At 38.8% G+C, this 27,134-nt stretch overlaps 7 protein-coding genes across 10 annotated transcripts in view; 4 read left to right on the forward strand and 3 right to left on the reverse strand.

The window, feature by feature from the left end:
• The first annotated feature begins 453 nt into the window (after positions 1 to 453).
• On the forward strand, positions 454 to 4,027 carry LOC107194273. Of its 2 annotated transcripts, XM_015583870.1 has the most exons (3): positions 1,578 to 1,844; positions 2,677 to 2,951; positions 3,097 to 4,027. In XM_015583870.1, exons 1-3 carry the CDS (start codon positions 1,762 to 1,764, stop codon positions 3,687 to 3,689), a joined length of 951 nt encoding a protein of 316 aa, XP_015439356.1. In that variant the 5' UTR covers positions 1,578 to 1,761; the 3' UTR covers positions 3,690 to 4,027. The 2 variants fall into 2 exon arrangements, 1 of the variants encoding a protein (XP_015439356.1); XR_001516342.1 differs by lacking the exons at positions 1,578 to 1,844; positions 3,097 to 4,027 and adding an exon at positions 454 to 716 and having other exon boundaries at positions 2,677 to 2,754.
• A 2,619-nt stretch (positions 4,028 to 6,646) lies between these two features.
• LOC107194250 lies at positions 6,647 to 8,058 on the forward strand. Its single transcript, XM_015583841.1, has 3 exons — positions 6,647 to 6,655; positions 6,981 to 7,305; positions 7,889 to 8,058. The coding sequence occupies exons 1-3, from the start codon at positions 6,647 to 6,649 to the stop codon at positions 8,056 to 8,058; spliced, it is 504 nt and encodes a 167-aa protein (XP_015439327.1).
• A 426-nt stretch (positions 8,059 to 8,484) lies between these two features.
• LOC107194315 (cuticle protein 76-like) lies at positions 8,485 to 9,375 on the reverse strand. The gene is made up of 2 exons (XM_015583919.1): positions 9,260 to 9,375; positions 8,485 to 8,952 (listed from the first exon to the last, which is right to left on the reverse strand). The coding sequence occupies exons 1-2, from the start codon at positions 9,269 to 9,271 to the stop codon at positions 8,548 to 8,550; spliced, it is 417 nt and encodes a 138-aa protein (XP_015439405.1). The 5' UTR covers positions 9,272 to 9,375; the 3' UTR covers positions 8,485 to 8,547.
• Positions 9,376 to 12,162: 2,787 nt separating this feature from the next.
• On the forward strand, positions 12,163 to 17,969 carry LOC107194251 (Fanconi anemia group I protein). Its single transcript, XM_015583842.1, is given in 22 exon segments — positions 12,163 to 12,248; positions 12,320 to 12,603; positions 12,691 to 12,858; positions 12,928 to 13,151; positions 13,228 to 13,424; positions 13,522 to 13,658; positions 13,724 to 13,944; positions 14,027 to 14,379; positions 14,463 to 14,595; positions 14,677 to 14,984; positions 15,055 to 15,252; positions 15,343 to 15,500; positions 15,586 to 15,756; positions 15,869 to 16,020; positions 16,111 to 16,316; positions 16,430 to 16,597; positions 16,680 to 16,869; positions 16,901 to 17,159; positions 17,231 to 17,303; positions 17,386 to 17,529; positions 17,630 to 17,728; positions 17,847 to 17,969. Coding segments are annotated over 22 exon segments (4,050 nt in total). The 5' UTR covers positions 12,163 to 12,164.
• Positions 17,970 to 17,978: 9 nt separating this feature from the next.
• On the reverse strand, positions 17,979 to 18,960 carry LOC107194353 (U4/U6.U5 small nuclear ribonucleoprotein 27 kDa protein). The gene is given in 4 exon segments (XM_015583967.1): positions 17,979 to 18,377; positions 18,451 to 18,596; positions 18,638 to 18,796; positions 18,934 to 18,960. Coding segments are annotated over 3 exon segments (462 nt in total). The 5' UTR covers positions 18,757 to 18,796; positions 18,934 to 18,960; the 3' UTR covers positions 17,979 to 18,180.
• A 626-nt stretch (positions 18,961 to 19,586) lies between these two features.
• LOC107194352 (alpha-tocopherol transfer protein-like) lies at positions 19,587 to 24,065 on the forward strand. The gene is made up of 6 exons (XM_015583966.1): positions 19,587 to 19,601; positions 20,458 to 20,741; positions 20,844 to 21,003; positions 21,821 to 21,926; positions 22,057 to 22,426; positions 23,326 to 24,065. The coding sequence occupies exons 2-6, from the start codon at positions 20,549 to 20,551 to the stop codon at positions 23,403 to 23,405; spliced, it is 909 nt and encodes a 302-aa protein (XP_015439452.1). The 5' UTR covers positions 19,587 to 19,601; positions 20,458 to 20,548; the 3' UTR covers positions 23,406 to 24,065.
• Positions 24,066 to 24,839: 774 nt separating this feature from the next.
• The window catches only part of LOC107194345 (ABC transporter G family member 23), a 46,892-nt gene continuing 44,597 nt past the window's right edge, over positions 24,840 to 27,134 (reverse strand). For all 3 annotated transcript variants that reach the window (XM_015583957.1, XM_015583958.1, XM_015583959.1), the window contains 2 exons: positions 26,726 to 26,812; positions 24,840 to 25,473 (listed from right to left, as the gene is read on the reverse strand). In XM_015583957.1, the coding sequence (XP_015439443.1) occupies positions 25,259 to 25,473; positions 26,726 to 26,812 (302 nt within the window). In that variant the 3' untranslated portion in view covers positions 24,840 to 25,258. The remainder of the gene's footprint in view (positions 25,474 to 26,725; positions 26,813 to 27,134) is intronic.

Raw genomic sequence — 27,134 nt, forward strand, 5'->3', positions numbered from 1 at the left:
CGTACGTCACTTTTTCCCCTAGTGGAAGCCGAGTTTGCTCGTGGGTGTACTTACACAATATAATAATTGTAACCTCCGTTGTATATCTAACTTGTATAAATTTTTAAACTGTTCCCACTGTTGACCACTGTTCACCACTGTTTACTAGGTAGTTGGAATTAGGGACACTACGGTCTCTAGTTGGAATTAGTTGGAATTTTAAAAAAGGAAGTCACAACATAAGAGCGAGTTCTCATTCTGTGTAACGATAATCCTCGAGTTGTCAAAATGGATTGGAGATTGGACATGCAATTATTTTGATCGTAGGTGTAATTAACTCGACTCGCGTCGCAATTTACCGAAAGATCTCTAATCCCTACTAATAATAAATTTTGGTATTTTTGTGATATAAACGCTGTAGGTAATTTTTATGTGAAAATATCAGAGTCAGAATAGTTTTCTTTCTCGTTTCCCCCCAATTTTTCTAGTTTCTTTTTATTCTCCCGAGAACAAGAAGTTTTCGTCAAGGATAAGGCTGTTTTATTTGACACAACACTGCACAACACCACGAAACGACTGGACGTAACGCATGTCCAAAATTTGTGTCATTCGTCCTGGACGGTAGGTGATTGTATCGTTTCGGAGTTACGGTGTCACCGTTTTCAAGGTCCTGTAAAAATATCGCAGTTATGGGGTTATTAATTTCGCGAATGCATTCAACACACCGTAAAAATAGAGTAAGTATATGTATAGTCAATCTTTATATACGTATGTATTATATATCGTTTCAACGAAAAAAATATTTTGTTTATACTTTGACTCTGAAACCGAAGCATCACACTGTACGAAGTTACGTAGTTTCCATACGTGGCTTCAAATTTCTTTTCATTGGAATCATTCTTCGATACGAAATTAAATTGCAACTCGATAGTGGTTTATGAAAATATAATCTTTGGTCGACATCTTTTCACTTTGTTTATTTTTTTATCGTGCTCGTATGTTACCGTCGTATATGCGCATCTTGTTCTCGATGATTCGTATTGGCTTGGCATACTGATTCGTATGTATATACCTATACATATATATACCAATATGTACCTTCACAGTATCGATCTGTAACGAAACATAACAATTCGATTAAGGAATTTGGTTTACTGTCGTGAAAACATTAAAGAATTTAACAACTTTAACGCTACGAATCTAATCGAAATGAAATTAGTGAATACGAGACCGCGAAACAATCTCACAAACAAACAAATGTATTCCAATAGAAGGAAGATAACAGAGGTTGGAAAGAACAACCGAATTGTGACTGAGTAATCGCAGTTTTAAAGGGCGGTAAATTCAATTCTTATTTTCATACAGAAGACATAGAATAGAATACCGTGACATTTTATCCGAGAGTCGCAGCTTTATTTGTCACATGATTCTTGACACAATTACGCATGCATGAGTAGATGTATATGTATATATGTATATATGTATGTATGTATGTATGTATGTATGTATGTATGTATGTATGTATGTATGTATGTATGTATGTATCTATGTATGTTACACGTTACGGACGCGTGCATCGTTTTGTTTATGTTATAGGTCGGTAGAACAACCTGCAGGTTAATTTCCTAGGAAACTCTTCCCAGTGAATAATTCCGTAACAATATTACAAACTCATGCACTAAAGTAACAGCTAACGAAGGCATACGATCAAATCGGAAAGGAAGTAAGTTTGCGCCTTCTGTCGAAACGAATCGCGAAATCAAACAATTCGGTAGCTACGCAATGGGTTCGACCAGACAGCAAGATAGATCGCTCGGCGGTGGAATATCTTTGCCACAGTGGATGAAGGGAAGAATCGAGAATAGGTATCTTTTTTCCAGACATTACGAGTAGCAGAGATTTGGAACCACTAGACTAGAGAATAAAATTCCACATAAACGAATTAGAGCACAGGCCTCGATCATAACCGATTCACTCATCGATTGAACTTCGAATTGTTTTGATTCGCTTAAGATCGATACAAAAGAGCGTTTGTTTTCTCATTTAGTATATGTATTCTTGGGTACGCGACAGAATATTTACAGGCGGAATTTGGCCAACGTGACTAAACAGCTGGTTGCGCGGGTATTCGTGATTGCTATTCTTAGATCTCAGACCCATGATTGTTCACGCGCACGGATGCGCCCTCGCGGTTATGCTGCGGTGTACAGCAGCGTTCACTTTGCTCTTTCTTTACTGCCTTTAAAGTATATCGTGGCGCTCGACATCCGAAAGTTTGATAATCGAGTAACGTCTTTTCTTGTCTTTTTTTTTCTTTTTTCTTTTTTTTTTTTTTTTTTTTTTTTTTTTTTTTTTTTTTTTTTTTTTTTTTTTTTTTTTTTTTTTTTTTTTTTTTTTTTTTTTTTTTTTTTTTTTTTTTTTTTTTTTTTTTTTTTTTTTTGAGCAGCTAAGGCGATTCCTATTCGATGTGTCCCCGCCGCGCAACATACTACATTCTGAACATTTAGGCATCAGAACATGACATCTGTATATGTATACGCACTGGTACGATTTGGGAACGGTAATCGGAGAATTTACGCTATCGTTCGGCATAGTCTCAAGTCACTGTTTCACCTGTTCATCGTTTACGCAACAAACACTCGTTATATTCTAATTGGATTTATCTTGTTTTCCTGTCACCCCTTCTCCTTTCTACAGATTCGATTTCGATGACAGTACGTTCAGCCCGCCATCTCACGACGACAGCTTTTTTTATGTACGATATCCAAAGACACAGAACCAGTTGCCTGTTTCGCAAGAATTTCGACCGATCGACAAGGTGTTCGGTGAACAGAATATCGAATCGTCCGTGAGCCACGTGAAACCGGTGCAACAACTTGTTTCCAACGGAAAAAGAAATAACCAGGAGATCGACTTCAGTAAGCATCCGTTGCCGTGCCAACCGTTTGTACCGACTTCGGCAGCTAACAAAGGTATCATTGTCATGTAGGATTTACCCTTCAATCTCACACATATCCGACAGTTCCTATAAACGCGTTGCCCAAGTACCAAGTCTGCATACACATAAGTCACATTGACGCGACAGTGAAGTCTCAAGTTTTTTCTTGGTGGTTCTAGGAAACGAGATCAAACAGAATTCAAAGGCATCATCAATCGGGAACGCAAAAGCCAAGTCTCAAGGTGTAGATGATGGATTTCACAGCGAACCAGCACTTTGCGGAAAATCGATCGTTCTCGTAGCCAATCAGATAATGTCTAACAAGTTCCAGAAAACGTTTACGGCTGAACAGGCCGAGAGTCAGCCGAAAAAAGGCAGTAAATCATTACCAGCCACCCCACTGACTTCACCCGCCGGAAGTCCCGACAGTTCACCGAAAGCCCGTCGACGCTCGAATCGATACTTTACAGGTCCGTTTTTCCCTGATCGGGAAAAGTATCAAGGAGGCTGGATCTTGGCGAGCATATTGGGACAGTCTAGGGAAATTGTTACCGCAAAGATCGACGAAGAGGACGAATCTAGCATCGACGCATCGCCGCCGCCACCATCCAGACTTCTAAACCGAAAAAAATCTATATCGTCTCAGAATCTTACGTACGTAGGAGCCGAGGAACAATCTGTTGCTGAAAAATCAGCTGTCTACTCGAACGTTTTCCAAGCAAAGCCATCCGAATTACGAGAAATGAACTTTTGGTCTCCAACATCCATGTAAACGAGCATACAAACGCAGTGCATTCACGTCTCTATTCTTCTTTTTCTCTCTTTATATGAATTTGCTTACGGGACAACACGAACAAACGAAAGAAATCTTTTCGTATACTCACGAGCTGTCCTCGATGGTGTATTTGTGGCTAGTCTTTCGAGACAAACGTATGTTTTGTGTTTACTTTACATTTATCGTAGTTAATAATTAGCAATAATGTATTCTTTTATTGTGCCTTTAGTTGTTGTGTCGTTACTTGAAACATATTTATCGTGCGAAAACCCATTTTGATAGACGTTTTCGACATTCGTAAGCATTATATTGTACAATAGATGGGCTGAAACTAACTACTGCTCTTTTAAAACGCCGCTTTTCGATATTTCGGAGGAGGGAGGAAAGGAAGCAATCGTTTTTCATTTAGATAACCCCCATCGATCACATCCCCTAGTTAATTGTTTCATTCGGAATACTTCTAGAATTTTCTAGAAGATGAAACAAGAAAAAGAAGAAGAAGAAGGACATCGTATTGTATGGATCGACTACGTTTATAAGGCACGAGTGGTTAGAGAAAACATAAAATATCTTAATATTCTACAAACTCGTATAGTCACATACCTTCTTCCATGTCCTGTAGTTTCAGCTAGAGATTGTAGTTGGAGAAATGTTACACACGTATGTATGTTTCGTCGGCATCGTTGAGGTAATGTCGTGTTAATCGTGCCACTGAAATTCAGGAGTCGACGAACATGAGACTCGAAATCGAACGATCATTTTCATGGTAGTGTACTTAACTGTTGGTTTTTCGAAAGTTGTAAAACATTAACGATTAATTAGTTGCGGCAAGAAAAATGAAATTTGCAAATAAAGTACAGAATCAAGTGCAAACATCAAATCCGTGAGAATACATGTGTTGTCTTAGTAGTAGTAGTTTCCTCTATGCTGGAACCGACGAATCCAGGAGTCACTGTTCCGTGAACCTGAAAACGAAAGAATCCATGGTTATGAGTCGCAGAAACTTACGATTCGTGTATTGTATTAATTGTTCTGGGAAGGTAATAAAATCAAACGAGTCTGTCTCTCACACCAGCAAAGTGTGTAGTTTTGTATTATATTTGTCGGCATGAACCGAATTTACTGAAACCTTGTGCCTACACGTTTATTACCAGCAACAGCTGTAATAATTTCACAATACTTATGTCCAGGAGTTTTTTTCTACACTTCGAAACAGTGAATGTATGCAGCGATACCTTGCAGCTTGGAAGGAAGGTGGATAGCTGGTAGCTGGTAGCTCAGCGTCTAGAAACTCAATCACGAAATGAAACAAACCCGATAGCAATTTAACAAAGTATAACGCGTTCTGTTGCCTTCGGGGCAAGCTTACGAAATCATGAAGTTCTTGGCCATGCTTACCCTGTTACACACTTTGCCAATGTCGATTGCGTAATTCGTGCAACCAACGCGACGCGACGGCTCCCCTCGGTCTTCGCGTTCCCGTTCTCATTCTTGTTCTCGTTTACATTCACTTTACAATCACATCCATCCTTTGTCCCCACTTTTTTCTTCTTTTTTTTTGCATCTAGATTCAAAGCATTTCTCAGCTGACGACCTTAATGAAGGCTCTTTAGTAAATTTTTATCATTTCAGTTGCGTTCAAGTTATTCGTAAATAGCGATAAAGTCCCAATGTTTCATAGTCCGCTTAGTAAGTATAATATTGCAAGTCGGTTCGATGAAGTTGACTAAACACGATGATTCTAAGGTCGATATTTTCATATGCCCAAAAGTTCTTTTCTAAGAATATTGCTTCGAAGTGTGTCGCGTATGGAGTACCTACTATCATACCTGAAACCTGAAATCTGAAACCGTTTTTTCCTTACGACGAAGATCGGACAATTACTAAAGATTTACTTAGAAAGATTATTAAATGCTTACCGACACAGCACAGTACATACTCTAAATATGTATTTCTCGCTAATATTGTTGAATCGAGCGTGACGATTATTATTGTAAGGTTTTGAAAGAATTGTTACAAATGATTTTACAATGAAACTATAAACACTAACTCGTTTCGAGTTTAAGAAAGTGTAAGAGATAGGTATCTGAATTCCGGTGAAAGCCGCAGAATCATAACAGTCTCGAAAATGGTGTTTGGTACTGTAACAAAAGTAAGGTCTATGATGAAAAGTGCATCCTCCAATTCTTGAACGTTCGTACTTTATGTTAACTACATCGTAATCCTATAACTGATCTCAAGAACAAGATACATTGGCTGCAATTTGAGATAGATACACTCGCATTGATCAATTGCGCAAATGTCTTTCTGTTCTTAAACCCGCCTCCAACCTCCTTGGTGCGGTGTACGTTCACACATAATATGTATGTAGATATGTATATGTATACTTTTTTCTCCAAGTTACAGTTGAACATTGTTTCACGGTACTCTTCTCTTTCTTCGTCCTGTGCGAACTTGTATGTACCTATGTCCATTATCCACAACCCATAACGTATATGTATAGATACATATGTATGTATATACATGTATGTATGTATGTACAAAGTCTTGATGTCAATCATCATCCGTTTATATTTTATATTTTATATTTTATATTTTATATTACAATAGAATACCCACAATGAAAATTAACGGGCGCGTCACGTGTCGGAAAATGTTTTCTTTCATTGAACGCAAGTTGCTCGAGTTTAGCAATTCGGTATTGAATACTCTTCGACTCTACCGCGTTAGTGACGCAATATCGGTTCGCTGTAAACCGTCTGTGCGTTAGTCTTTGGTCAGCGGACACTCGATACCGCGTTTTCGGTAAAAAAATATTTCAAGTCATATACATAGATAGATAGGCTTACTAACGGTCGCGTATAAATAGACTGTCAGATTTACCATAAGCATTCAATTCGTTCTACGCCTTACTTCCGAACGGTGAAAGAGAGAATCTGCATAAACCTTTAATCATGTTTAGGGTGAGTAGAAGAACCGTTTCGTGTTTTTCTTTCTTTTCTCCGTTCTTTTGTTTTACTTCACTGGGAAACTAACGAGAAATTTCGATTCTTATTTTCCCTTTCGTAGACTCTGCAAAACGACGCGAAGTCGGAAAGCGGAGAAGAAACGAGTAAAAGTCGAACGAAATTGAACTTGAAACACGTGTATTAGATCGAGAAAGAAAATACAAACGATTCCGTACACATACATATATGATATTTATACCGTATACTGTATACTATTATATATGTATGTATGTATATGTGTACACATGTTATTATAGATATTTTGTGTATGTTTTTTCAGTTCTTGGTTATCTGCGGTTGCTTGCTGGCGGTTGGGCAGGCAGGCGTGATCGGCGGTGGTTTGCTCGCAGCGACTGCGCCCGCAGCGGTCGCGGTGCAGCCGGCTACAGCAGCAGCCCTTGGTCTGTCCGGAGCGACGGTTGCGGTACCGGCTATCGCGACGTCCACCTCTAACGTGATACGGGGTATCGGTAACTTAGGTGCCGTATCAGCCTACTCGAAGAGCGTAGATACGCCATTCAGTAGCGTCAGGAAAGCGGATGTGCGCGTTAACAATCCAGGAATCGTGACGCCTGTAGTCACACTCGCAAATACTGCTCTCGCAGGTACACCTGATCGCAGGGTGCCGCTAGATTGCTGTCAACCTAATCCGCAGCTTATCCCACTTACTACCGCAAAGTACCGGTTTTCCTGTTATGTATCGTGGAGTTGTCGTTTTCTCTTGTCCCTGTTGTATTCTTGTATTCGCGATGTCGAACGAAAACGCGTCTTCAAGAAACTCGGACTCTTGAGAATCGTTTGCCGACCTACGCATCCTTTACGGATCCTTTACGCATTAGAACCGCCGATATCTTAGTCCGCTTTTCTCATTAGTTCTTCTCCCTCTTCTTCTTCTTCTTTTTCAATCTTCTCTAGCTTTCCACATTAAATGTTTTTTATCACCATGACCGTTAATCGTTGAGCCACCTCGCTTCGGGTCATATGTGCGTGGGTGGGTGTGTATATTAGACTAGCCGAGTTATCACAACATGGTTCACGTTTTACTTATTACATATTAGATTGAAATTCAACTAGAGATAGACCACGATTTAACGTTTTTCCGTTAATGACTCGAGCAATTTTTCTTTTCTCGGTCCACCTTTACGTATGGATCCAACCACGATGATCTCTACAATGATGGGATTTCAGCTCCAGTGGCCACGGCACTTCTCGCACCCGGGCTGACAACCGCGGTCGCAGCTGGACCGACTTTAACTACCGGCATAGCAGCGGCCCCTCTGGGACTGAACGGTTTAACCTTGAACGGTTTAGGGGGTTTAGGGGGTTTAGGGGGTTTAGGGGCAGTCAAGGTTCTCTAAGAACCATACCTATTCGGAGAACGGCCACGGATTTATCGAAGAGAGCTTGGCGGAAGCTTCATTCTTCGGCGCTATCGATCACGTCCCTATATTTGCTATGAAAGAATCGTTACTGCAACGCAAAGAAACTACTTGTCACAGAATGTAATAATCGAATATCGATGAAATATAGAATCGTTACGATACCTTATCCCGTTATTGCTTGCAGAAACCTTATTATTATTTGCATTGGTGGTATACATACATACATACATACATACATACATACATACATACATACATACATACATACATACACTTGTAAAAACCATAGAGAGTAAGAAAAAGAACGTCCTGTCGTCTCATCGATCGAAACGGAGGATAAATAAAAGCAACAATTGATTGAGCGGGTACACGTTTAATCTATAGGTACTGTATTTCACAGAATTAGAAACAGTAACGGCGTTTCTTAATGAACCCGTGAAATTATAACAAGAATACCGAGTCCGATTACCAGGAGTAGGAGATGCCGATGGGACTGCTGTAAACCATATGCGAAACAGCAACTGCCGGTGAGTAGGCTACACCGAGGAGCGAGCCCGGATGAGCACTAGCTATCGAGGACGTGGCCAAAGGTGTAGCCAGGGGTGCTGTGTGTGTCGCAGCGTATACTACTGGTGCAGCGTGCGCATAGATGGCCGGGTTCGTCACGCGAATATCGGATTTGCTGCTACTAGAGAACGGTGTAGAAATCGTTTTCGACTGGGTCGCGATCTGCGCTAGATTTCCTGTGCTACGAAGGATGTTGTCCGATGTCGATGTCAAAGCTGCGGTGGTTAAAGTATATTCTCCAGTGGCAGCCGTTCCCAAATACCCGGCGTTGGTCATTGCCAAAACGCAGGCGAGTATTACGATCTGAAAACAGACAAGGGGGCTTATTTATACATATACAATATACAATATACAATATACAATATACAATATACAATATACAATATACAATATACAATATATACGTATGTACATACGTCGATTTAATTCTATGAACAAAAGACCGTTCTTTATTTTGTCCGCACACATTTTTCCACACATACACGTAGATACATACGTGTATAAACACAGATAAATGGATATACATATATGTATTCCCTTTGGTAACGTGTACCCTCGAAGTCCACCAACATGATAATTTACTTTCATTCCTACAATTAGCAATACTTACTTTGGAGAACATTGCGGGTCGGTGAGAAACGATCGGTGATTCTTCAAACAATGTACAAAAGCGAATGCATGCCGATCTTTGTACCGCCGAAATCTTATATACCGCGAACGACCCGACTGGAGTCAGGTGGGGTACAAGGGTGTGTTTCGGTCCGGTTACTAAAAACTTTCGCCGTAAGGACACGCGTAATTGTTCCAACGTTTTACTCTACCACGCCCGATCCTCTTTTTTTTCTGCTCTTAATAAAATCGTCGACTTATCCCCTCCGACCTTGGACTAAGAATTCGAAGCCGTCGACCGGTCCTGCCGCGGCAAGAAACGACCCTGACCCATTTACTTTGTCCAATCACCCTGCTGTCGAATTTCTGCTCGAAATACCGATGTGCCGAATTGCTGCATGCATTCAAACCGCCTCGTCTTTGTCTTCTGTCTACAAGAAAAAACTTTACATATGTACATACTTGTCGCAAACGGCTTGAAATTATATAAAGCATGCTCGAATACAATTATTCCCAGTTTTTTATTTTACTTTATTCAGTTATGGTTAATATGTCATAAATTAACAATGAAGTAGAAAAGAATTGTAATGCCATCTACGGCAAAACGCTCAAGCTACGAGCCAATTCAATCAATTTGCCCCTCGGTAGACGTCGCCACTGCTATACCTTTTCGTGTTGAGCGTATATAATTATGTGATGTAATAGATGTAATTCTCAATACCAAGTGGTAGGAGCATAGGCATATACATATAATAGACTGTGCGGTCGTATGGTAGGGATGAAGCGAGACCGAAGAACAGAACTACCGCTGGAGTAATTCTTCTCTATGGTCACACATTACGGACAGCTGTCGGCTTCACCGAACACAAAATTTGAAGTTTAAAAAAAGGTAGATTAAGCAAATTTATTCCTTGAGAAACAGTAGTCACAAGAACATTGTTAAAATCATACACAAATGTTTGCAACTGTTGTCTCTGGGTCCCGTCAAGCACACTCCTGGTTACTTCATATTTGGACAGGTCTCACAGCGTTATACAGGAAGCATTTGTCTCGACCAAGCACTCAACGTGTAGCTTAAAGAATGTAGATTATTCCCCTGTAATTGACAATAACAATAAATGACCAGAACACTGTTAAAATCGCATTTAATTGCGGAGTACCACTAACAAAAAAGTAGTGGTATTCCGCGATTAAATGCGATTTTAACATTGTTCTGGTTCTTTATTGTTATTTTCAATGACAGGAGATTAATCTACGTTCTTTTAGCTTCAAACTGAATGCATGATCAAGACGGAACTTGTCCATAGAACGTTGGAAAAGCTATTTAAAGTGAACTAAACGGGGTACGCATGGCGAGATTCAGTGTCAACCGTTGCAAACAAATGCGATTTTAACAATGTTCTTGCGATTACTGGTCTCCAGCCGTTAGAGAATAGTAATCTACGTTTTTTAAACTTCGATTGTAATCCATGACGAGGAAAACTGATGCTCGTTTAGCAGTGTATATCCGATCGAAATCTGTTGCAATCACATAACCACTAAACAGGCAACACTTTTCTTCGTCATGCATTACATTCGAAGTTTAAAGAATGTAGAATAGTACCCTATAACGGCTGATTCGTCTTGGACAAGCACTCAACTTGTAGCTGAAAGAACGTAGATTAATCTCCTGTCAGTGGCAATAACAATAAACGACCAGAACACTGTTAAAATCACACTTTATTTGCAACGGTTGACACTGTATCTCGTCATGCGTACCACGGTAAGTTCACTTTGGACAGCTCGTACACCGTTATACGGATACCTTTCGTTTAGTTAAAGCACTCAATTTGTAGCTGAAAGAACGTAGATTGATTTCCTGTCATTGGCAATCACAGTAAATGATCAGAACACTTAAAATCGCATTTAATCGCGGATTACCACTTTTTTTCGACCGGTGGCGCCACCCCTGGCAATTCACGCAAACTGCTAGCCAAATCATACCGACAGGTCAGTGAAAATTCCTATTCATCAAAAAATGCGAATATCTTAATAATTAGGCGCTTAAAATGAACGCAGTTGGATTCAAATGACTCCTAACGATCCCGTGCATCGACTCAATACCTCAGAACCTCATAAACGGAAGAATTATTTCTGTCAACACAGCAAATATACATATCAACTCTGGTACGAATAATTTGTCTAATTATGGCGTTTTGCTGCATTCGGTCGATGCATTAAATCATAGGGAATAGTTTAAGACTAGCAACCTTTACATTAACCGTTTAATTACTGAGATATTCGCATTTTTCCATCACTAGGAATTTTCACTCACCTGTCGGTATGATTTCGCTAGCAGTTTGAGCGAATAGCCTCGGGTGGCGCCACCGGTCAAAAAAATATTGATAAACAGCGATTAAATGCGATTTTAACTGCGTTCTAGTCGTTTATTGTTATTGTCAATGACAGGGGATTAATCTATGTTCTTTAAGCTACAAATCGAATGCTTCATCTAGACCAATGCTGTCCATATAACGCAGTGAGACCTTACGCCACTGTTACGCCACTACTGGCCACTACACTTTTTTCCCTAGCAGAAGCCGAGTTATAACATAAAAGCCATAAAATATAAATCCTTTCATGGCGTGTGTTCAACACATATGTGCATATATAAATGCTTTCTATCACTTTTCATCACTTTCTATTTCTATCAATTTCTCTTGAAAATTCTGTATACGCGTTGATTGGAGTTTGGAGTTGGTAAGTACTTACGAGTTCATCGTCAGTGTAAGTACCTTGTGCAACGATATTTTTTCGTTGCAAATACGTGAAAATTACGTATTACCGGTATTTTCCATGAAAAATAATACTTCTTCTCTTGTCCTGTATCTCGATAGTGGTGTAAACCCTGTTCTAATTGTCGAAGTATGTATCAGCAATTTCAAAATTTACGAGATCGTGACGAGCAAATAGAATTAAGGACATTTGTTCGAGATTTGAATGTAGAAGAGGTAACAATAACTTATATTGATGATTGGATTAATAATAAGAGATATTTCAATTAATAGAGACATCTGAACAGCTTGCAGAAATAATACGGAGCAGCATCTGTAAAGCAGATGCGCCAAAGATACTGGACGATATTTTCCAAGCATTTTCAGATTCCGAAGCCGGTCAATTAAAACGACGTATGTTGGTTGAGTCTACTTTACGAATTTTAGGAACAACTAAAATACCCACAATACACGTAGATTCGATCGTAAATCGAGTAATTCTCGATTTTCCAAAGTATTCGAAGCAGCATCTCCTGAAACTCGTCGATTTTTCTCTAACTTGTATTCATGATGACAACAATGATTTATTACAGTGGTAAATTAACTTCCATTTCTTATAATTACTTTATTTTGTGAAATATAGCAGTACCAACTTCACAACGCCATCACTTTTTACCAGGTGGAAAGATTTGTTACCTGTGCTACTTGAAGCACTGAAAGATGAGAAGTATATTGTTTACAGGGATGCAGAAGTCTCTGGAACCGAGTATAAATCATTGATTGTCAAATCAATATGCAATTATCAATGGAACATTGACAATCTACCATCATTAGCAAAAATGTTTGGGTAAATAATTTTATATTTAAAGATATTTCAATTCGATGTAAGCTGTTCATTGACTATTTCTGTGTAAAGGGATATGGCTCTAGATAAAGCTGATCGCAGAGTTGTCATAAAAACGTTGTGTCATTCTTTGCCTGAGCTATCTCTTAGCCAAGTGCCACCTTTTGTTTATCAAGCCCTAAAATTGTGCAGAGATCACGATAATCAGTACCTTTTACATATGCTGTGTAAATATTTTGAGTACTGTTACCAGAAAGCAATTTCTAATGAAGAGAGGGACAGCTTAGAAGACGTTGGTACATAATCTATAAAATCTGCAGTTCTCTGTAGTAGATTTTTAAGTTTTTATTTCATTTCAATCTCTTCACATAGGCACAGTCAGTATAAAAGAGGTCAAGGATGTAGAGAGCACTGTGTTGTATCATGTGTATCAGCACGTGCAACTAAATCATGAGAATTTGAAGGATTTTATTCGTTATCTTAAATCCGTGTCTTACACATCTGAATACATCTTACAACCATTCATGCTTGCTGTACTAATGTCTGTGTTTGGTATATACGCAGATCAGGTACTGGTAACTCCAATAAATAGAAACGTTTTTATGCTATTTAAAAACTTGTGTACTTTGTTTGTTTTGTTCTAATCATAAAGGATGTATCTTTTAGATTTTTGAAATATTGAAAGCTGCTATTATCAACAATAGTCTAGACAAAGAAAAGAGACAAAATAATGCTTGGCTTAGACAACTTTTACCCTCTGAGATCAATATTATTAATATTATTCGACGAATCATTGACACCAGGTGGGTAACAATCTATCATTTCTTTCGCATCTCTATTCGTATTCTACTGTTTCTTACACTTACAGCAACAAGGATCGTCATATGGTGTTGAAGGGTTTAATAGATCTGGCCTTCATGTTAATGAGTACAGATCAAAAGCTGAAAAATAATACGACGGTTGTGTGGTACACGGGAACAGAAATTATTCGAGAAATAATTAAAAAACGACACGACACAGTTGCCATTGTATTGCAAGAGTTGGTTGATAAAATCGTTGTTGGTGGAATACCAACGATGCATTATACAGGTAACAAATCATGAATTCCAGGACACGAACCGACCGATAAATGTAATATCGTCCAATCGGTTTGAACAAACAAATGTTTTAGATTGTTTAAAATACGCTTGTCGTGAATTATCAGTAATCGTTTTGGATCATCAAGTTTGGATTATGACTCTTCTCGAACGATTATTGCTTTTACCTACTGCAGCAGCTGATCAAGTTTTGCACGCAATTCTTCCATTGATGCACGTATCGCCTAATATACGAGAAAATCTTTTTCTGACTTTGAGAAAAGCTCTTTACAGGAAAGGTGTATCAAAACGTCAAATGGCGGTTACTGGATTTCTCGACATGTTAAAATACTCGAAAATGCATTCTTTGGGCAGCTTTAGACTTAGTCAACGCAGCGGTTCTTCAGCGTATGCGATTAGCTCCAGTGCCAGATCAACGTTAACGCAGGTATACATACATGCATACACATGTATGTACATTTCGCTGGTAAAGTTATCATCATCACAGTAATTATTGATCGTGTCATTTAGGTGACTCTCGAACATAATACGCAACAAGAGAAGTCAATCACCGAAATGAATAAAACTTTATGTTTTGAAATACTAGATATATTAAAGAAAAGCCTAACTTACGAGTTTCAAGTTAGACTACACTTATACGAAGGTTCATAAAAAGAATTTCATGCCTATTTTCTATACTATACTTAAAATCTGAAAACTATTATAGCAGATAATACGTTCCCAGGCTTGTACGGTGCTGTTACAAGAAATCCTGAAATAACAGAAATCGTGTTGGATATGCTTCTTTCGCATTTGAGTCTTTATCTCGAGGAAGACAATAATGTCTTGCCACCTGTAAAATTTGAATTGTGTGCAGACATTGAAGGTATGGAGGTGATTTTAAAAGAACCTATAGCAGAGCTGATATTTGCAATACAAAAGATATATATGGGTAAAATTTCGAGGAAGTCAAATGTATCTGATAAGTTGCACACTGTTTTGGAATCGCTGTGCAGACGTATGGCAGCTACTGAATTGGAACATTTAAATCTGGTAATAAAAGCAACGTTAGTTATGCTTCATATACATACATATGTATTATCTGTCAATTACACTTTTGTAGGGACGAGGAACGGATCTCTTTGAGGATTTTTCAAAATCTCAGATCAAATTGAAAAATCTTAGCATAACAATTACAATTTATGAGGCTTTAATAGCGTTTCGAATAGGAGAATGGTCTTTGAGAGAGAATTCAGATATTTGTTACAGCGTTGAAGATTTGTTTAGAGGATATTCCCGTTCGGTGGACTTTATTAAAATGGTAAAGTACAAGGCACAACCTTGCTGAATCACCTCTTTTCCATTCACAGTGCGTATAAAGCTAAAGTGTCCATTCCGGTATTGTTGACAGCAATCGATAAAAACGAAAAAAATAGACGGTGCTAAGGCTAAGAAGGATAAAGATGTAAACAATACAACAAAAAAACTTATTAGATCAAGTAATATTAAAATACCAAGTACTGTTATGGATTTGGATACGATATATCAATGTTTATCGCTTTTATACTCGTGAGTATGGTGTTACTGCGGTAAGGTAATTATTATTTAAAACATAGTATACGTATAATAAAACATAGAATTTTCATACAAGCAGACGGCCTGACACGGGTCAAAACAGAAATGTCATGCTTCGCGAAAACGGTAATTTTTGTTGTTACATATTCCACATATGCGAACAACTTTTACAAAAAACGAAGTCGGTAATGGTGGATACGTGTCGAGGCCAATCGAATCTGTACATTGACATCTATATTGAGATCGGAGGGTAAGTAAAAAAAAAAGGAATGCCTATGCATAATCTTCCATACTTTGAATCGAAAAAAGAATTTACTGTACATCCTGATATTTGAACATCTTGTCGTACGCTTGTTGTGTAGGTTGCTTTACAAATACTTCTTATTGAATCTAACTGATGCGGTAAAAAACGACGAACAGGTAGCAGTATCGGCTTTGCAATGCTACAAGGAGATTTCTCATTGTATATGTACATTAGTCCCATCGGAGTTGCCACGATTTCTCGAGACGATGTGTAGGTAACGTTAACGTATCGATGTTACAATTTCCCACATTATTTGACGAATGTTTGTTACTTTAAAATGCTTATTTATTAATACTGTAGTACAGTCACAAACGAAGAAGGATTCTGTATCAAAGGACGTTAATTTTCAACTGCAACAAGTTATTTCCTCGTTAAACGTTTATTTTATAGAATCACTCGCTGAAGAAACAAGTGACACCGCGAGTAAGAAAATACCATTTCTTCTGTTACAAGTTATAGAACAGTTCGCCTATAAAATCAATTTCGCAAACTGCAACGGTGAAAAAGTTGGTATATCGATTAATTATGCGATGTGTATCCCATCGAAGTTTCGTTCTTTGTAAATATTAGCATTATTATTACTATCATTATTACTTTCGTTTCGTATTTGATAAAAAAGGTATTCAAGTGCGTCAAAGAAATTGCTCAAACAAAAGAAGTTGAAAGTTCAATCGTTTCTGTTGCAATTCCGCTTTTGTTACGCTTAGAAGAATATACGCAAGAGTACGGAGAAATATTGAATGAAATCTGCCTGAAACTATGTGAAAAAGTTGGTGCTATCGATGATGTGAGTAACAACTTTGAAAGTTTCTTTTCACCTTTTTCTCTATGCTGTGACGTCTCTTACCATTGTCTCTGTACGAAAACAGAGCGAACTCACATCGAACGAACAATATAAAATTATACGTGAAGCAACATTCATGCAAATCTATAACGCGTTAAACGATCACATAAAGGAAAAATTAAACAATGCTTCTTGGTTGTTGTTGCGCTTAAAAGCCGAAGATATCATAGTTCGAGCACATGAAGGAACAGCCGACGAAATCTGTAAGTAGGAATGCAAAATGGCCAGTTAAAAACGTTAAGGTAGCATTTGTATTTAATAGAAAAACCAATTGCGATATCCAAACAGGTAATAATAATTTAAGAGAGAAGGAACGAAGTCTCTGTAAACAGTTGTCCTATCTTATTCAAGTACTCCACACATTGGTGAATACGTCGATAGAACCAGGCCCGTGTACGGACACTACGTTCAGGAACTTACAATGTTTGTATCATTTGCTTGGAAACCTTACAAAATATTTCTATGGAAAGTCAAACAGTCAAAATGCAGCATTTCAAACAGTCAAGTATGTATTGAATACGTAGAGCATACCGTGTACGACCGTAAATCTCGAACTATTTGGTATGTATATTATAGATTCATTCAAGTGGTACAGTTAGCTGGTAAACCATTAAAATCTGCCTTTTACAACCTAGTCACGCACGTTGAGGTAATTACAGTAGCTCTCAACGTTAGGTATGTTTACGTCGGTGTACAACCTGTTGTTTTACCTAATGTTGTATCTTCCAAAGGAAAATCAGAACAATTTAAATTCCAAGTCAGACTCCTATGCGCAGAGAAACAAAATTTTAAGGGAAACTAAAATAATACCGCGCGTGGTTTACGAGATCGAGCAATTCAACAAGGAAGTATTATTACTTGGTAAAAGAACTGGCGTAAGTAATATACATACATATATAACATACAAAGCAGTGCAAATTAATTCTTCCTAATTGGCTATTAACACTGCCACTCTTTTGTACATATTTATAATAGATACCGTTGGAGAACTACATGAAACGTAGTGTGACGCGCGACTTTAGAATCAAGAATCCACAATTGGTGGAAGGTATTGAGAAAATGGACGTGAGCCAAGTAATAATATTTTCATTATTACTTATAATGTTACACATATTGCATTTCATTCACGTTTCTTATAGTTTTTTGAGAACAGAATAATTTTACTGTAGAAATTTCTTCATTCGTTTAACAGCTTACACCATCGTATTCTGAAGCTACAGAAAATGAAATCCGTAGCTTGAACACGGATAAGTCAAGCAGCACTGCCGCCGATGACACGACGCCATCGAAGAAACGACGTAGAATAGAAAATTGAATTGCTCTTGTATATGTAATATAAATGAATTCATATGATTTTTCAAAGATTTTTTGTCCTTGAAATACCTCTGACACGATCTTTTCATCATTTTTAGTGCATTTACTATTACAATTATTATTAATCTCACGAAACAGGGTTCCTTAAGTATCCACATGTTGGTTTGTTTTCGCTAATTTTCTGATAAATTTGCATGCACAAAACAAATGCTTTATGCCACAAAGTCCAATGGTCTATTGAATCCTCCTTTTCGATTCATGTATTGCCTATATTTTCTTTTTAAGATGACATGGACAGCGCCTACATCATTTCCATCGACCTTTTTACCCTTGGTACTATCAAAACCACAAAAACCCATTATTCTCATCATTTCCTGTTCTTCGGGTGTTTTTCCTTGAAGATCAGCCTCTGTAAGATATTTGTTTAAAGAAGCTCATTCACGATCCATTGTAACAGCATTGTTGTTAGGACATGAATTTACCTGTCACAATGGGACGTTCTGTTGCAGTAGGCTTTTGCTTAGGTTTGGGTCTATCTCTGGATCTGGATCTACTATACGAACGTCTATGCCTTTCTCGATCTCGTTCACGCTCTCTTTCCAATTATTGTAAATTTCGAACGGAATTTCTCACACATTTTACGATAGCACAGAAAATACAAGGCTGTACCTTCTTCGTCTCTCACGAGACCGTCTTCTTCTGCGATCTCTATCGCGTTCTCTTTCACGGTCGCGATCTCGCGATCGATCTCTTCTCCTTAATGGGGATGGTGTACGACTACGTCCCATGACACACGGCTCTTGACGTCGATTTAGCTTAACTAGAAAACTAAAAGTACTGTTTGATTGTTATACTGTTCACTTTTTTCATTAGAAATACCTGATTCCATGAAGACTTAATACCATCGATAAAAAATCATTAAACATAACGACACACAGTTTATAAAATAAGTTATGTTTACGTACCTCGGATGCCATTTTTCTATACTTGATACACATATATATAATATGTATGTATATATGTATGCCGTCAGGTCACTGGGCCCCGTCAAGCACTCCTCGTTTACTTCATATTTGGACTGGTCTCACGGCGTTATATGGACAGCATTAGTTTGACCAAGCACTCGACGTGTAGCTGAAAGAACGTAGATTAATCTCCTGTCATTGAAAATAACAATAAACAACCAGAACACTGTTAAAATCGCATTTAATCGCGGAGTACCACTATTTGTTTGACCGGTGGCGCCATCCGTGGCGAACCGCTGAAACTGGTAGCCATATAATTGGCTAGCAGTTTCAGCGATTCTCCACGGATGGCGCCACCGGTCAAAAAATAGTGGTACTCCGCGATTAAATGCGATTTTAACATTAATCCGGTCGTTTATGGTTATTGTCAATGGCAGGCGATTAATCTACGTTCTTTCAGCTACAAATCGAGTGCTTTATCTAAACGAAAGCTATCCGTATAATGGTGTAAGAGCTGTCCAAAGTGAACTAAACGGTGTATCACTGACGGCGGTGGCCGCCTTCGACGGGTCACGATGTCACGATCGCCGCTTGCTTCGGCCATAGACATGTCTCTATGGCTTCGGCGATCTTCAATAAGTCGTGTGTTGGCCGTTGGATGAGAGTGGGTTTGTTTCCCTCTCCAGTATCTATTTCCACGAAATAGAATACAACATTTTGAATATTCTTCACCTTCTATTATATTTGTTCCTTTTGTTTTTAACATTCCACCGGTCGCGCTGTTGTGTCGGGTATAACAACCTGTGTATTTTATCCGGTCAATCGTGTGTCGAACGTTGGCGCGACAGATTCAAGGATAAATACATTCATTTACATTTTACTGAATTGACGTACTTATTGTTTCCCACAAATTTGAGTGTGAAATGTGCGAATGAACAGATTTTGTTTTGGAAGTTGGAACTTTCTCTCATCTGTTTCATACATACATATACGTATATTGATCTTATTATTTTCTCGTAACAACGTTATTCAATTTATAAATATTAATGTATGTAAATGTAAATAATCGTACATTCTATTCTTTAAAAGCACCGACGAGGTATAAGAATAGACTTTCCACATTATGGGAGTTGGTGGCCCACCTAAACTGTAGGACAGATACCTTAAAAGCTGTGATTTTAACGCCCTCTCCGTTACGAGAACGGTGAATTTGCGGTAGGTAGTGACACTAAAGCGACAGAAAAGTGAGTCGAAGAAATACATTGGATAAAATGTCTACTCCTGTACCTCGTCTCACCTCGTCTGTGGTACGATCTTCAAAGCTTCATAATGCTTTCATAAGTTTCTTTCTAATGGGGGGTTATTGGTCAGGATTCGCTTACGGCTGTATTTTGACAGCTTACTCCCCTCCCTTTGCGATGTGCGAGCAAGAGAGACGTTACTCCAGCGCCGCTTCTGTCCTTCGTTATCGCTTCATTTCTATACATAAGACCGCGTAGTTGTTCATTCCGCAGCATTCCGCAGGTCTTTGTCGACAGTTTTCGTCGTAACGTCGTGAGAATTGAAACAAATGCGACAGAAGAATTGAACCTTTTGCGCGTGACATTGACAGACGATGATGAGTGGCTGGAAGTCGGCGGAGTCTCCATGGACCATGGTTATGTTGAAAGAATACATTTGTACGATGTCGCCGGAAGAGAAGGAGTACGCGGCGGCATATTTGAACGAGACGGACAAAGACAGACCGATTAAAATTGCGGAACTTAAACGCTGGATCGTAGAGAACGACGAACTAGACGCGCCGACTGGTATATCCTGCTCTAAAATAAATTCGAAAATGGAATCTCTGGTGTCCTTTCTTTCCCCTTTGGCGGTATCGAATAAAGAAGCTTCTATGGGTTTTTTTGCAGACGACTTCTTTTTGCTGCGGTTTTTGCGAGCCAGCAAGTTCAATGTGGATAAAGCGAAAAGCAAACTGCGAAATTATTACAAACAGAGGGCAACCGTGCCGGAATGGTACACCGACAGGAATCCGTGTCTGCCAAAATTGCAAGAACTCTTCGATCTCGGGTAATTTAACAAATTTGTAATGCCTAAAGCCCAATCTCTCTATAATAAAACGTTCCTCGTTTGTTTGCATTTACGAATGCCAAAACAGAAATGCAGTAGCACCCGGGAAACGTATCTTAATCATTATCGTTCTCGTTATCGCGGTTCCTCTATGTACCGGTCACGATCAGTACTTGGTCACATTCTGCCTCGCACGAGATCACGCTGTCACTGATACCGTATCAGTGGCTGATAGATTCGTTACAGTTCGGAAGTAAATGGTCATCGATGTTTATAGTAAATCTCCAATTGCATTTGTGATGTTGAAAGCTAGCGATGGGTTCGGAAACAAAGAAGTTTGAACTTCTGAAAAAGTCCAAACAGCTTGATCGGAACTTTTCGAACCGCTCATCTAGTCGGCTAATCGACTCGAAATCGGTTATCGATATTCCTCTCTCCCCGCAGGCTCAAAGGTCGTCTGCGATGTAAATACAAAGAATGAATCACGCGTGAATAACTATGTTAAACTTTTACTCTATCAGTGTACCGATTTGAATAATGTATTACATATTGAAAATAGTCTGAATTCTGTCGTGTTTGGACTTACGTCTACCAGGAGAATTTTTTGAATTTATTCATAACACTTTCACGAAATAGTATGTTGAATAGAGTAATTGTTTCAATTTTCATGAGGATTGCGGGATAATTACAATTAAAGATATTACAACATCTCTAATTTCATCCAGTTTGTATCCATTATACTCTAGAATCGAAAATCTGCAAATCCACTAATAATACATTACATAACACCACTGTGGATAATGCTTCGATTTCACAGAGTGCTGTTGCCCCTAAGAAAGCTGGACAACGAGGGAAGAATGGTGGTGATCGTACGCGCGGCCGCGCACAATCCGTCGCGGCACAAAATGGCGGACATGTTGAAGGTACGCTCCCGAAGAACGGAACTTATAAATTACAACCAACGAAACAAAAGAATACGTAATGTCTCCTGGTAATGAAATCGAATTAGGTACAATCGAGAAACGATAAGGATTTCACGTGTTTTCGAATCAGGCCGCCCTGATGGTATTGGATCTGGCGTTGAGAGATCATGAGTCGATGACCATTCACGGGGTCACCGCGATTCTGGACATCGGTGGCATGACGTACGAGCACGTGTTTCAATTGTCGTTGAACGTGATCAAGAATTTGGTGCACGCCTGGCAAGACTGCTATCCGGTCAGGATACACGCGTTGAATTTCATCAATTCGCCCAGGTTCGTCAACGTGGTGCTGAACATCTTCAGGGGCTTCATGAAGGGGAAATTGAAGCAACGGGTGCATGTGTACGCGCGGGGCAAATTGAAGCTGTACGAGACGCTGCCGAATTATATTTTACCGGAGGAATACGACGGCACCAACGGCACTATCAATGAACTGATTGGTACGTACATATGTACGTCGCTCGAGTATCCACGAGTTTTCCTCTTCAATCAGCTTAGATTATTCTACTACTACATAACTGTACGATCGAACATTTTTTTTAGCTAGTGTAACACGATTCAAGGAAAGCTTTCAGATTTTTTTTTTATAGACAATCCTATAATTTTTCACGCCCATCTTTTAGTGGATACTAAGACGTCGTAACAAATAATTGTTTTTCTTCTAAACCCAAGGAACATTAAGAAAATATCATTTACCTTCTTCAAAACAATATTCAAAATGGTGTCCATCAGCTGCAATAAACTCGCGTAAACGGTTAAGACACTACTGCTTATGTAGTTCTATGTACCTATGACGTCTACATTGATTGTTAAGAATGCAAAAAAATGTTCGATCGAACAGCTAGCAGTAGAATAAAGATCTAAGCAGATCACTTTTCGTGGTCCACCTTGTAGACGAGCCGTTTGAGGTTACTACGCAATTACCCGATATAATATTTCGCAGGATGTTAACTGTAATGAGGATACAACCAAACGGTTGCTTGTACAGAGATAAGTCATATGTGAAACGCCTTCTAGCGAAAAATCTTCAGATTCTGTTTTCGATTTCTGTTTGCACCATGAATTACCCGACGACAGGCTGTACTATGCGATTCGAATAATGCTTTTGGTGGTCGGTAAATCACAAAGTCGGAAATATTGGCCAGTTAATACAGGAAAGTATGTAGGTGTAGGACATTCGACGCAGCGTACGTTCAAATTGAATTACGAATTCACATCGTTCGCGACTTCGTTGTTTCTCTATCAGTATCATGTCAGCCGCGTACCTGAACTCTCGAACCGTCCCGTACACGCGTAGGCCGACGACATAATTAACATTGCAATTTCAATTGGCTCGCAGAGTATTGGAAGCGTGCCGTGGAGAACAACAGCGAGTGGTTCGCTGAGCAGGAAAAGTACAAATTGACGTCGATTAAGTAACCAGATTGGCACTAATTCGCGATCACGAGGGAGAGCTCATCTACATGCAGTCGCCGACAATATTGAGAATAGTTCTTCCGACAGCTGGGACCAACACACGTGTAGTACGACATATCTAAGTGTTTTGTATATTTTTTTGTAAAACCTTTCTTTGCTTCCTTATTTTTGTAATTTTATACACAGAATTATCGTAATGAAAATAGAAATGTACACACCGTTTTCTGGGTCTTATCTAAGTGTCCCCTTCATTTCTATTCGGACGTCCCATCCAGGGGCAGAATATCGCGCGAGAATTCAACTAAAGATACGTCGCGACGCGAATCGCATCGATAAGTGTATAAAACGTAACCGTTATGATTCTTTATATGCTATAATATGGTACATGTCCGTGGGGTCCTAGAATCCGTGGGTCGCGCGCGCTTACCGCAAATGCGTGTTTACAACAAAACCGTGCAGAACGCTAGTTGATTATATTTATAAAATTCACGATCGCTCGGGGATGATTCTTTTACTTTTCACGCGAGTATACACATCAACATCATCATTCTCCTTTCTGGATGCGCGAAACGTGATCGGGGAGGGTCATGTTGGTACACAATAAATTATATTTTTCAAATCAGTCTATAAGTCATAATTTTTTTTAGTAAATTTGAAGCTCTTTTTTTTTCATTCATTATTTAATTCAAAAATTCAAAAATTATTTTCCTGAAAATTTGCTTTGTCATTTTGAATTTCTGATCATTCTAAAAGTCCGTATGTTTCGTTAGATATAAGTGAACGAGCAACGAATGGAGAATTTCATTATGAAGAATTTAAAAAAAAAAAAAAAAAAGAGCTTCAAATTTATTCGAAAATTACGACCTGTGTACCGATTTGAAGAAAATAAGACATTATGTACCACTGTGTAGCGATTTCTAACCCGGTCGAGTCGGTTGTCGCGCACACGATTTAAATACATATTCATATATACGCTTAAGTCATGGGCAAGTAAGACTGTCCTACATTCTAACTAACTAACACGTTAACTTAGCGAACTTACAACTCACACAATCCCAAATACGTCCGTCCGTGGGAGATGTTTTAACACCGTGGACACCACGGAGACACCGTATACATAGTATGAATCGTCGTCTCCTCGGTTCGCTTCGGGATGCTCTTCACAAACTTAGGATACTTTGAGTATTCTAAGCGTAATTCTCCACGATATATATATATATATATATACTTATATACATATATCTTTAAATACAAGGTACTTAACGTAGTTCTCGGAACAAGTAGAGAGTAATCGAGACGAGACGACGAGTACCCTCCCACGGAGAACCCCCCGAGAAATACACGGTAATATATGTATATATATTACAGACTTTCAACTACAAACAATAATAATAATAATAATAATAATAATAATAATAATAAGAAGAATAAGAAGAAGAAGAAGAAGAAGAAGAAGAAGAAGAAGAAGAAGAAGAAGAAAAACGGAAGTAAAGAGAAGAAAGAGTTCAGTCCCCGAGGAACACCCAGACGCATACTTTGTTCACACGACTACATTCATTCGTTCAAGTAAAACGTTCACAAGTTAAAGAGCACACGATCAACCGCACAATGATGCATCGTCATCATCATCATCATCACATGGTTCGGAGGTCCACGCACAGATGATCTAAACGAGATCGTCGCCGAGGAAGCCACGGAAACGACACCCCTTTTCGCTTCTAGAATTTTCCAAGCTCGTGTGTTCAACGACTCAAGTTCGACGACGAGCCCAATAAGTGTGCCCCTTTTTTAGCTTTCTTTCTCTCTTTCGTTCCCGTCTGCGCGGCTACTGATAGATTCCCAATAGGATGATTGAATTATCCACGCTTGAACTTGAGCACCATTATGCTTATCGTGAGGAACAACACGATCCAGATGATGGTCGAGATGAAACCGTTGTAGACGTCCGGCTCCGAGATGCTCCAGCCCCTGGTCAGCATCGAACGCAACGACGTTGTCGCCATTGTTAACGGCAGACCCTGGGATATGTACCGTAGGAACGTTGGCATACCTTCTACGGGCCAAATCACGCCTGAAATTTTATCAGGAGAATCTTGTTAACGGTTGTATTTTATATTTTATCTATTGTAAGTATTAATCGAAGGCAGCGTTTTTAGGGGAATTTCCTATTGTTGAGACACAAGTTGACACGTCACGTAGAGCTATACGTATACACTAATACAGTAAACTATCGATGAGTGTTCGAAAGCTCCTGGGCACTGAGTGTTCATACGATATCCTCACCACTGGACGCTTGACTAGTTCTACACCATGCCAAGATACTACTACGAACGAAAGCTTAACGTCGTGCATTTTCAATATGTATATGTATATTACCCCCTCTACTATGTGTCACTTTATCCCTACGCGGCTATGCTTTCCCTAAAGATATCTAGGCGATCTCTATGGAAGTATCGGGCAATTTTTCGTTTTTGCTGATATTCGGTTTCCTTAGGTGAAACCACCCCTTCAGGTGTGTATCCACTTGTTGCGTATGAAAATGCGATACGACGATACGCAACGGTGATACGATACGAGGATACATTACAAATGGACACGTACCCTTAAAGTTTAAGGTGTGTTTTCCTATTTTCCTATAGATACATATACATATCTTGAATAGTATAATAGATACCAAGAAATGGTTAGAATAAAAATTTAATGACTTCCTGTGCTGTATAAAACCGTTCAACGCAATTGTTAAAAATTTACATATTTATTCAAAAAAAAAATTTTCATTAATAAATTTCGTGACTATCCGCGGTCTATTTGTTCGGTACGACGTAACGGAGTACCTAATTATTCCTCGTAATAGAATAAATAAATAACGGGTTATGTAAATTGCACCATGGACTTTACTCTATATCCGCTGATCTGCTTGTTCGTCTATATGTATATAGTATATGTATTTCGGTGACTCGATGGAGTATAATTAAAGAAGGAATAAGACTCTATTTTCATTTGGTATCACGTTCGTATGATTTCAAGCTGCATGCTCGAACATCCCGAGAATTAAGAACGCGAGTGCGACTTTCACTTTTACCGCTTGACATTTAATCGCGATGGCCGATAGTTTCGGCGATTCGTATACGACAATTTATCTGGGTTAGGTCTAGGTTAGGTCTGAGGAAAATGTCACGCTAAGTCAGCCTCGATCGTGGCAACCTACGAGGAAACGAGTCAAATGATTTCTGTACCAATAACGAACGTACCGATTCTTCGATTCCTTCTTCAATGAACTGCTGCCTATTCGATTAATAAAGTATATATGTATTTCTACGCACCGCTCAATAGAAGCGTAGGATAAAAACTGCCCAGAGCCAGCTGGATCGCATTCCGTTCAAGTTCGCAGATCGCTGAAATCACGAAACCTGCAAAGAAAAAAGAACATAATATATGGTCACAGTTTATATTTACATATGTAGGATTGAAATGTTTGGTATCGATACACATGTATGTATGTATATCAAGGATAAAATATCAATATTATCAATATTCATACTTGAAATGAAATTAAATCTATTATAATAAAATCGAAAAATGAAAAAAAAAATCATTTATTTAAACGAACGATAGAAAATATCGATATCTCAATTGAATAGTATCGCTAATCTATCCCTGAATTCGAAACCTTTTCCGCGAGAGAATTGAAACGCGAATCGCTTCGTAATCGAATGAGACCGTAATCAACGT

Source organism: Dufourea novaeangliae, unplaced genomic scaffold, assembly GCF_001272555.1.
Source record: "Dufourea novaeangliae isolate 0120121106 unplaced genomic scaffold, ASM127255v1 scaffold28, whole genome shotgun sequence".
NCBI classification, from domain to species: domain Eukaryota; kingdom Metazoa; phylum Arthropoda; class Insecta; order Hymenoptera; family Halictidae; genus Dufourea; species Dufourea novaeangliae.